We start from the raw sequence: 12,318 nt of genomic DNA on the forward strand, positions 1-12,318 counted from the left end.
GGTGGCTGAGAGTCTTGTGATGCAAATCTATTTACTTAAAAAAAAAAAATCTTAAGGAAAAGAATGGCAGCAAATTATTAGATAACCTGAAAAAACAGGTTATATAATCATAAATCTCTAAAAAGTAAAACAGTCTCCACTAAACTACTGTAGAATTTATACCTATAATACAAATTATAGCTGACCATTCATGTTCAGAATCCTTATGAAAAAAGCAAGCAAGAAAAAAACTAGGACACATTATCAACTTCTTTTTATGCCCTAAAATAACTTCACTGAAAAAATGTTTGGTTAAAAACCACTGGTTAGGAAGGAGCGGTTTCCCTGCTGACTTAAGCCTAGCTGCCCAAGCAAGGCTTCAGAAAATGTCTTTACCTACTATAATGCATAGGCAGAAGGAGCAGAGGCTATGGCGGTCTTCCTAGTGACACTTCCAAGTCACATAAATGGGGTATGTTTCTGGGATAGACTGCCAACAAGTTACTGAAAGAAGAGAAACAAAAACAGCAAAAACCTGACAAGTAGGCCAATGCCCTCATGTGTTTTATCATGACATAAAAGTTAAGTCTTAACTAGTTACCCTGTAGCTACCAGATCTAAATCACATCATCCACACTAATATTACCCAATTTACAAAAAACTGGATTGGTTTTCAAGCTGGTTTCCCATAAAAATTTGTTCCACAAAAAAGGATGTAAAACAGGTATAAAGCATTTCTTAGACCAAGCAAGTAACAAGCCACACCCCAAAGAATTTCAGCAGTTAAGATTTTTTTAGTTAGAGTTATAAACAATCTGAACCACTTTTACCACCATGAATTTTAATCAAAAGTGTGCCACTATGTGTTATGCAACAGAATGAAGTTAATACTTTTGAGGTACTGTAACCTGTATTTACTAAACAATTTAACAATGATTTTTACCTTACCTGAGTGTGAAAATTTGAAATGGTGGTTGTTTCAATATCTTTCTTGCCCAGAATTTCCATTTTCACTGGAGTGTTGGGGAAATTAAAAGCAAAGTAGTCCAAGAAGTCTGGGAGATAAGCAGCCGCTCCATGCACTATTGCTAAAGCATAGTAAGCAGCATTTTTCTCGTTTTCACTGAATGTCAAAGCAAGAAACTCCTCAGAAAATCTCTCCATCTCCATTGGAGACAAAAATGAGAGTTCATCCATGTAAGCGTGAAGGACAAGAGCACCACCATTGGACTGGTGTTCCTCATGAATAAAGTTGCTAAATTTAGTACCTGTTTTTAAGAAATTTCTACGAATAGAATGTTCCTGGTGAGTCATAAAAGGTGTTTGTACTCCTTGGGGTACCCGATATTCTTGCATGCCCAAATTTAATCGACACAGCTGTTCATCTTTCAGATACCTGAAGGACTCCTTATTAACTCCTGAAGTGCTATTTATTTGTCCTTGGGTGAGGATTTCCTTACTGATGCGGGTCAGGCCAGCACAGATGGTTTGTACTTCCTTATTGTACATTTTAAGGCGTCTTCCTCGCATATCTTCTCGGTGTTTCTTTTTCTTTTTCTTCTTTATTTTCTTCAAGACAAAATCATCAGCTCTCTGGGTTTTACCATTTTCATCTGGTGTTTCTGGCCACAATAATTAAAAAGAAGTTAGTTACTAGGCCTAGTGTCAACATACAAGCTTCTTAAGGTATGCAATCTGAAATTAAATAGCCTATTTTCAGTTTCTCCCGAATTTGTCATTATAATTTACATGTTTATAAAATAAGACAAAGATCTTAAAATACAAAAATATTCTGAATTGAACACTTTGCTAAATAATGAAAAGGTAAGCATATAACTTAATATGATTTATAATCAAAACTAAAGATAACTAAAGATAAATATCTGAATAATTTCACATATACCATACTGTATGGAATATCTGCTCAAGAACTGTAAAATCTAAATTAACGCTTGCCATTATTTTTCTGTTTGTCTATAAAACTAGTATGATACATACAGGTGAAGCAAATAAGAACAAATTAAGCTGTAACATCATCATTTTGCCTAACAAATTGGCAACTTTGGCGGGTGGCATTCTTATATATTGTTACTAGAAATATAAACTGGTACAACTGTCATGGAGGGCAATTTGGTATCCCCAAAACGAATATGTACAAAGCCCTGAAAATATTTATAATTCTTGGTCTCATAAACTCCACCCCAAGTAAAAATTACTCAAGAAAATAAGAAAATAATAACTAAGAAAAGACATATAAAGATATGGACGACAGTGTTATTTAGGGAATCCCCTAAATGACTAACAACAGGATATGGATTAAACTCTGGTATTTACATTAAACTCTGGATAAACTACTACCCAACCATTATAAATTATATTATAGATGAAAAGAGCTGACAAATTACAAGGTTATGAAATGCTTACATTGTCACGCTTCCAGAAAGCCTTCTCTAACAACTCGTCCCCACCCAATTTGGATACCTTCTACTACATGCTTCCTTAATACTGTACTTCCTCTATTATATAAACTTACCATATTAATTGTCCACCTTTCCTCTAGACTGTAAGCAATACACATCTTCCCTTTCTTTCCAGAGCATCTAACGTATGTATAATCTGATCTCATTTTTAAAAATATTCATTTAAACATTTATTAAGTACCCACTATATGCCAGAAACCCTTCTAAGCACTAGAGTTACAGCGTTGACTGAAACAGATCTTGTCCCTCCCTACTCTCCTAGACCTTATAGTCTAGTTGGACTAGAAAGTAACAGCATGCTACTCTAGATGCTAGGGAAGCTCTCTTTGGAAGGTGACATTTAGGCTGAGCCCTCAGTAATAAGACAAGGTAGGCATAGTTTCTAGGGAAAAATATTCTAGAGATAAGCAAAAGAAAAAAGTATGACCAATCTATTTATATTCTGTGTATGTACAACACACAAAAAATCTGAGAAATAAACATCAAGGTAATAATGGCAGTTATCTAGGCTGGTAGGATTATAAATGTCTTTCTTCTTTTTGGCTTATCTTTATTTTCTAATTTCTATAATAAAGGTACATTACTTTTATAATTTGAAAAAGTACTTTTAATTTTTAAAGGATTATCATAGGTTGATAAACCCAAAATAAAACGGCATCTGTATTTACTAGCTGGAAAATAACACTAGAAAGAAATATTCAGGACTAAATAACAAGTATGGTCCTGACCATCCTTCAAGCTTGGAGTGGTATTTATTGTATAGAATTTATCCATCCAAAAACTGTATTTCTGACGTGATACAGTAATTCAATGTTAAGACTGATACTCCAATTAATCCTACTACTAGATCTAGGAAGAACAAATTCAATAGCTTTTACAGTGAAGAATTTACTTGGTATAATATGTAAATGTATGACAAATCACACTACTTAATACAAAATCATTCCAAGTCATCAGATATTACAATAGTTATACAAACTTTCTAAAGAAAATATTTAAATGTACAAGTCAGACTTCAAAGTATACAGATACCAATGACTTTCAGTCTGTTTAACAGAAATAAAAATTAAAATAAAAATTTAACAAAAATAAAACCTTTCATTTGCAACCATCACTTACGAGTGAACTGAAATCATATATCAAAATATAATGTAATTAGATTGTTTAAAGCTGCAAAAGGAAAGGCCATCTTTCATACGTAACTAAATCTTGGAGAATTCTTAAAATACTTAGTAATTTATATTTTTTACCAAATAAAATTAATGTAATACTTCTCTCATATATCAAATCAGTAATTTGGGCAATCCTCCCAAGCAACCAAATGTTAATGCTATTAAATATAAAGGTTAGACCAATTTTAAAATAGTCATCTAATTATCCTCTGCTAAATGTTTTGGCAATTTCGCAGGAAAAAAATAAAAAGAAAAAAATACCTCTGAATAGGTCTTGTTATTTTAAGCTTCAGAGGAGGCATTTGGTATGCAGAAGATGAATTGTGACCTAGATCTGCCACTGAAATTAACACCAAGAAGAAGCTGCCTTGATTGTAACACATTTTCTATACTATCAGCTTACCAATGGTATTTCTATGATGGTCAAGTCTCTGTGGGTTTTATTCCAAAACTCATTTATATGAGAACCATTCAATTAGCCCAACACAGTCCATCTCAAAAAAAACCACTGCACAAGGAAATGAAAAGGGCTTTAAACTGATTGCAATCTCACATTTCAAACATAAAAGTTTAAAATATGAAATAAATGTCCATCTCCTCACTAGTCCTATTTTTCAAATTTTGATTCTTCCCTAAGGCTCAGTCAGATAAAGTAAGCCTGCATTTATAGAAAAATTTGAAGCTACCTGTATCATACTATGAATTTTCATGAATAACATTTATTTTTGTATTATTGTGACAGCAACTAATTAAGAATAGCATACATACACAAAATTGTTAAAGGTTATTGCAGGAAGTTAGTCACTGTTGCTTTTAGAGAATGATACCAAATTTATCTTGCCTTGCATTAAAAATGTTATTTAAAAGTCAATGTCTTTGCAATAAATGTATCAAATCAATGCTGTATACCTTAAACTTACACAATGTTATATGTCGATTACATATCAGTTTTTTAAAAAGGGCAATGTCTAAAGTCTTCACAATTCTTCCATCTCTAGCAGAGAGTTTTTAGTTTTCCAGAGAACGTATTCAAGTGTATTTCCCTACAGCGGAAAAGTTATTATTTATTGTCATCAGATTAAAGAGAAATATGTAATGCTACAGAGGAAGATATACATTTGAGAGATAAATTGCTGGCTGTCTTTTAAAAAAGGGCATTATAACTATAGATTAATACATGACACTATCCATAAAATCCTTATGCATGCTAATATGATTAATATATTATCAACTATTAAACAGTACCATTTATTTAACATCACTATTGAAAGCCTTCATTAATGCAAAAAAAATAACTTTTCACATTACAAAATTTAAATTCATCAACACCATTCTTATGCTTGAATTATAGCTTATAACTGAAAAATAGGCAATATCCTCAATTTCTAAAAATCATGGTGGATAAGCAAAAGCAAAACAATTATAATTTTTTTAATATTTTACTAATCATAATAAAGAATAAAGGCTAACTTTCTCAAATAAATACTCTTTGGTCTTATTAAAAGTTCTTCCAGCTCCATATAAAAATCTGATTCAAAAGGAAAAACAAAAAACTGCAAATTTGGAAGGCCACCATGTTAGTAATCACTGTACACTTAATAACACGGCCTTGTTGTACCCACACACAACCCCTCTAATTATGGTGTTTAAAAGTGATTGGCTAGATTTGAATCCCTGTCCCAACACGTCGTAGCAGTATTACCTTTGCAAGTTAATTTCTTTTTATTAATACCCTGTTTCTCACTGGTAAAATAGGAGGAGGAAGTACAGTATCTCCTCATAAAATCAGTGTGCAGAGTACATGAAACAAAGCATATAAAGTATTTAGAACAGTTCCAAAACATGACAAATACTCAATACATAACACCTCTGGGAAAGCTCATAAATTTCCTTAAACTTTAATTTTACCACATAAAACATTATTAATACTAGTATCTATTTCAGAGTTATGTAAGAATTAAATGAGACAATGAATATAAAGCCCTCATTATAGTATCTGACACACAGTAAGTCCTCTCAACACCTTTATCACTTTCATAATAATATTTTATTACATTCCTTGAAATAACTGGTCATAATTCTGGGATATCAAAACTAGAGCTAGGGGTGAGCCACAGAGAATCACATAAAAAGGGGAGATATATCTGAAAGAGGGAAGAAAACTATTATTCATTAAGTGTCTGCTAGGGATCATGTGTGTTTATCTCATTTTAATCTCCAATCCAGTGAAGGAGATACATAAATTCTTTTTACAGAGAAGAAAACAGAGCTTGAGACAAGATATGTTACTTCTGCGTGTGTACGCTCAGTCGTGTTTGACTCTGTGACCCCATGGACTGTAGCTGCCAGGCTCCTCTGTGCAAGGAATTTTCCAGGCCAGAATACTGAGGTGGGTTGCCGTTTTCTTCTTCAGGGATCTTCCCCACCCAAGGATCAAACCCACCTCTCCTGCGTTTCCTGTGCCACGTGGGAAGACCAAGTTACTTAAGTCACAAAGGGAACAGGTGACAAAATAAATTTAAACTCTTACCTGTCTGACCCCAAAATTCTTCTTTCTGCCTTCTCTCTCCCTGTTCTCCCTAGATCTATTCTCCCTAGATGATAAAATTGAAAGTATCTAACTACAATCAACAGACCTGAGATGGCCTGGAAGAACCTCCAATAAATGGAGCATCACACAGTCAAAAAATATTTTACTGAGTGCCCACTACATGATAATTCTGCATAATCACAAAAATAACATTATTAAGGTTATGTAAATATGTCCTTGAAGGCTTCTTCATCTTTCTCTAGGTAAGTAAAGAAATATATCAGTCCCTGAAGGTATTGCTCTGATAAATGAGATTATCTATTTATATCAGTTCTCTGTATGTGCTGTGCTGGGCTGTGCTTAGTCTTTCAGTCATGTCTGACTCTTTGCGACCCCATGGACTGTAGCCCACCCAGGCTCCTCTGTCCATGGGGATGCTCCAGGCAAGAATACTGGAGTGGGTTGCCATTTCGTTCTTCAAGGGATCTTCCCAACCTAAGGATTGAACCTTATGCCTCCTGCATTACAGAGATTCTTTACACTAGGACCACCTCGGGAGCTTGAGCAACTCCAAATGTCTGAGTCAAAATTCATAATTAACTCATACACGAATTTGGATTGAGTACTGTTCAGCTGGTATGTAGAAACGTGTCTCTTAGCTGAATGGCCTTCTTCAGAGATCAGCAAACTTCTACAAAGAGCCAGAGTAAGTTTGCAGGTCATATTGTCTGTCCCAACTACTGCCTATACTGCTACAGTGCAACAACTCTGAATGTATACAATACATCTGAATGAGAAGAGTGGTGTTCCAATAAGATTTTATTTCTGGACACTGAACTTCAATTTCATATGATTTTCACATGTCATACATTTTTCGCAGCCAATTAACATATAAAAACATTCTCAGCTCACAGGTTATACAAAAATAAGCAGTGGAATTGATTTTTGACAAAGGTACAGAAGTAATTCAATGAAGGAAGCAGAGTCTTTTCAGCAAAAGGTGCTGGAGCAATTAGATATCATAGGCCAAAAAAAACGAACCTTGACCTAAACCACACGTATTATACAAAATTAACTTAAATGGATCAGGGATTCAAATGTAAAAGTTGAAATTAAAAAAAACTTTTGGAAAACCAGTAGAAGAAAATCTTTGGGACCGAGGTCTTGGGACCTTAGATGTGACACCAAAAGCATAATCCATAAAAGAAAATCAATACATTAACTGAAATAAAATTAAAAATATTTGCTCTCTGAAAGACACTGTTAAGAGGACGCAAAGACAAATAACAGAGTGGGAGAAAATATTTGCAAACCATTATTCTGAGAATATACAAATCTGTAATACATGAAGAATTCTCAAAACTCAATAATAAAAAAGCCAAAAAAATAGTAATAAATTAGAAAATGGGAAGAAGACATAAAGAGACATTTTACTGATGAGACTATATGGACAGCAAATGATGGCATGGAAAGATGTTAAATATCACTAACCATTGGAGAGATGCAATTTCAGTCCATGATGCGGTATCATTACACATACTAAAACAGTAAAATAAAAATAGTAACAATACCATATACTGGCAAGGATGCAGAGAAAATAGACCTCTCATACACTGCTGTGGGAATGTAAAATGGTACAGATATTTCAAGAAATAGTTTGGCCATATCTTCGAAAAATAAAACCTAAACATGCATTTGCCAGCAACTACATTCACAGAGAAATGAAAATTCACGTTTACACAAAAACCTGAACATGAAGTTCACAGAAGCCTTGTTCAAAATGGCCAAATTGGAAACAACCAAAATGTCCTTCAACAAGTCACTAGTTAAGCTGTGGCATATCCATACCATACAACACTACTCAGCAATGAAAATAAGTGAGCTACTGATACATACAACTTGAATAGATCTCAAGGACATGCTGGGTGGAAAAAAATCTCAAAAAATTGCACACTATATATTCCATTTATGTAACATTCTCAGAATGACAAAATTATAGACATGGAGAACAAATTAGTGGTTTCCAGGGATTGGGGAAGGTGAGGAGACACAGTAAGTTCTAATATTACAAAGACAGAGCACAAGGGGGATTTTTGTGGTCATGGAATAGTCCTGTACCTTGACTGCAGTGGTGGTTAAACTAATCTACAACTGTTAAAACAGCACAAAAGTATAGGCACACCATTGTAACGATGTTAATTTTTCTGGTGTTGATATTATATAATAGTTATGTAAGATGTAACCTCTGGAGGAAATTAGTGTAGGGTAAGGACCTCCCTATTTTATTTTTGCCATTTCCTGTGAATATATTAATTATCTCAAAATAAGTTAAAAGAGTTCCCGAAAATCTGAGGATAAGGGAAGATATAGTTCTATAAATAACAAGGGTCGAGCAACTCTCCTTATTAACCTTAGAGTTGTTTCAAGGACCAAGCATGACAAAATAACAAAAAGCAGCTTTAACAGTACCTAGTAACAGCCAGACATTGTTTTAAGTGCTTTCCACATAGTGCCTCACTTAAGCTACAAACAATCTTACAAAAGAAATACTTCAACCTTATTTTACAGATAAGAAAACTGAAACTGAGGTAGCTTAAGGTAATTTGTCCATAGTCACACAGTAAGTGGTAGAGCCATGATTTACACTCAGATGGATTCCAGAGGCATGCCTCCAGCATATCACTATACCAAGTATAAAGATATTCAGTGGGAAAACAAAAGGTATTCATCAAAGTGTTGTGCAAAAGCCTGGATTAAACAAAGGTTAAACCAGTTTATTTTCTGTAAGATTCTCAGAACTTTTAAAATGCCAGTGTGTGTCTTGTATCTAGAAGGCTACTGTATTGGTTTTTCCCCCAATATATCTGAACAGGGAACCTTTCCCTCCAGAACACATAACCCAAGTCTCATTCAAAAGTCAAATTGTTTAAACTACAGTTATTGTGGTGATCATTTTGCAATGTACACAAATACTGAACCATTACTTTGTATACTTAAAAATAATATAATGTTATATAGATCAGTTACATCTCAATTTTTTTTAAAGTTAAAATGTTTAAATGACCTCACTATAACACACTTTTCCTTCTTCACACACTGGAAAACCACATATGCTTGGAGCTGCACTGTACAGTGTGGTAGCCACTAGCTGAAAGGAACTACTTAATTAAAAAATAATTAGAATTAAATAAAATTAAAAATTCAGTTCCTCAGTCACACGAGCCAAGGCTTCAAGATTTGTTTGAAGGGCCACATACTAATCATTACCACACTGGGCAACACATTTATGCAAAACATTTTTATCACTGGAAAAAAGTTCTGGGAGGCAGCACTGGGTTAAAGGTTTGTTTTTGTTTGTTTTCTAAGACACGGCCTCTACAATTTTCAGAGACACACACTGTGAATTATTATACATGCATTTGCTGCTTCCCCCCATAACAGGAGGCGATGTCAGAAATTCTAAATGGAACTGGTTACTGCCATTCTGACGCCAAAGAACAGGGAAAAGGTAAGCAAAGAACTGGAAAAAATGAATAGCAATATGAGAAAGCAACACCATGCAGCTAGACGATGAAGCTTGAACTAGGATTCAGGAGATCTAGGTTCTACTCTCTATTATGCCAATGATTTTTTACTTGTTACTAATTAACTGTGACTAGATTAGACAAGTCTCTTCGCTACTTTAGGCCTGGGTTTTCATTCTTCTACAAAACAAATTTGATTTGGATGATCTCTAAGATTCCCTCTGGCTCTATACAATTAAAACCCACAAAAATACATACACATATGAAATGAAAAAGTGAAAAATAAAGGTAAAAATAAAACAGAGCAAGATTATTGTATACTGGTGGTGGAAACTGGCACTCCTGTCCATCTGGCACAAGTTCTATTCCTCAGAATAAGACTCAGATACCAACAAAGGAAGAAAAATTTAATTCAGTTCAATAAAAACTTACTGAGCAGTAATCTGCAACAAACTGCACCATCACAAAACAAACTAATTAGCCCTAGGTTAAGACCAAATATGTGTAAGAAAGCCAAAACTCACCCAACCTGAGACTGAAAGACTAGTTCATTAACACATAACTCAACTGCCCCAGTACTAAGAACACATAAGTATTTTAAACTCTTCAGAAGATAATGCTAAGAAATTACATAAAATCACCTACAAAGTACAAATACATGGCATAGTCAAAATTCTTATCCGCGCCCCCGCCTCCCTCTACCAAAGAGAATGAAAATAAATGCTACAGGTACTTTCGAATAGGAAAACAGCAATTTTTGTGAATCTAATTTCTCTAGAACCCACACTCACTTAGTAGAGTCCTACATCTTCTGGATTATATTCTTGACTTTAGTAAGTCTACTGGAAATAAATTCTCAATTTGTTGTGCCAGGTTAATTAAAATGCAACTGGAATTCTTGTCTCTACTATCGCCTACTGAACATTTCCACTTTTCAGAGGCTCGGCTGGTACTATTTTCAATGATCAAAGAAGAGAGAAAACCCTTTCCTGAAAATTAAAAACGATTTTTACCTCCACATTAAAAAAAACACACACAAGATAAACTGTGTTTGATATCTCATCTTTCAGAAGCTAAGGCAACCTGTGAGTCGAGCTAATTAATCTCGGTAAAAATTCAAACTCCTTAATAGCCCCAAACCATACTCGTTAATTTTGTGGAGCTTTCCATCAAGGAAAACGGGGTGGGGGGGGTGTTTTAGCGACAAGCCTTTACTTCAGACAGTTTTTAATACCCCACATACTATCCCATGCCAAGGATCGCGCGGCGCGGAAACCCTGACGATTTTGAAAACAAACGTAAAGGCTCCGGGAGGGGGGAATGGTAAGGGGGTTAGTAACTGACAGCTCGGCCTCGAAGCAAGAAGCTTCAAGTAGGTCAGACCGTGTCGACGGACGGAAATCCAGGGTCCACCCCAGTGGGCTTAGGGGAGTAGAGCAGCAGGAGGTAAGCGGAGGGCAGGCGTCTTTCAGGATTAAAGGGGCGGGATATCGAAACAGAGAGAGACCCAGATAGAGCCCGAGCTCGGGGCAGTTCGGCTGCTCTCACCTCTCTTGGGGGCCTTGAGGAGAGGCACCCCTCCTGTCCTCTCGCCGTTTTCCTGCTTGTCCTTGTGCTTGAGCTCTCCCGGAGCGCAGGGGCCGGGGTCACCATCAGAGCCGCGGTGGTGATGGTGCTTGTGCCGCTCCTTGTGGCCCTTATGCTTGGGCCCGGCTGCGCTCACCGTCAGGGGCGAGAAGGTGAAGAGGGCCGAGGTGCCCGGGGCCGGGAGCGGGGCAGCGACAGCGGGTCCGGCGGGTGCCAGCGAAGGTGGCGGCGGAGGCGGCAGGAGCAGAGGCTCAACAGGGCCTGGGACGGTTGGGGCTGCATTCGTTGGCGGCAGCGGCCCGGGATGTTGGCGGCTGCGACGCCGCCGGTGAGGGGGAGCGAGAGGGGGGTCCTGGCTCGGCCGCCCTCTCTTCTCCTGAGACCCCCCGCTGCTCGCTCGGCGCTGCCGCTTAACTCCCCGCGGCGAGACCCCAGCGTGGGGTTTCTCCTTCCCGTCTTTGTCCGCCTCCTCCTGCGCCGCCACCGCCCGTACTACGCGCACCGCTCCGACCTGCGCAGCCATTTCACCCACAAACACACATTTAAATGGCCCGACCGCCCCCCCGTCCGCGTATCGCGCAAGCGCCGCCCGCGCACGGCCCGCTGGGCATTGGAGTCTCTCCCCCACCCTCCACTTCTCGGCCATTCTTCGTCCAGAGCTGAACATGCCGGAAGCGGCACTTCCCGGCGCTTCTCCGCAGGCCCCTCCGACCGAGCTCTATTGTAAAGTACCCAAGGCCGCGCAGAGCCTCACGGGAGCGGTAGTTCCCCGCGCCCCCACCGCGTAGCTGGCTCGTCGAGCCGAGGAGCAGAAAGAGAGCGTGCGCCGAGTCACGCTTCGGGCTGCGACGCAACCGCCGCTGGGCGGAGAGTTGCCGCCAACCGCCTTAACGGCCGAAACAATGTTAATAGCTTTCGAAGTCTGTAGGCGCGTTCCCATTATCGTCTCCGTGTGCCCCTTCGTCATTTTACACGGAGTAGGTGGTCTCCATAGTTACTTTTCAGTTTGCTATTCCTCTCATAACCTTTGTGAGGTAAAAGAATCT

General features: G+C 37.6%; 1 protein-coding gene across 1 annotated transcript in view; it reads right to left on the minus strand.

The window, feature by feature from the left end:
* Positions 1–11,996, minus strand: part of RSBN1 (round spermatid basic protein 1) — a 43,158-nt gene extending 31,162 nt beyond the window's left edge. Inside the window, exons 1-2 of the mRNA XM_005677865.3 lie at positions 11,234–11,996; positions 928–1,601 (exon numbers count right to left, since the gene is read on the minus strand). Coding sequence (XP_005677922.3) covers positions 928–1,601; positions 11,234–11,939 — 1,380 coding nt within the window. The 5' untranslated portion in view covers positions 11,940–11,996. The remainder of the gene's footprint in view (positions 1–927; positions 1,602–11,233) is intronic.

The sequence above is a fragment of the Capra hircus genome, chromosome 3 (assembly GCF_001704415.2).
Source record: "Capra hircus breed San Clemente chromosome 3, ASM170441v1, whole genome shotgun sequence".
In the NCBI taxonomy this organism is placed as follows: Eukaryota; Metazoa; Chordata; class Mammalia; order Artiodactyla; family Bovidae; genus Capra; species Capra hircus.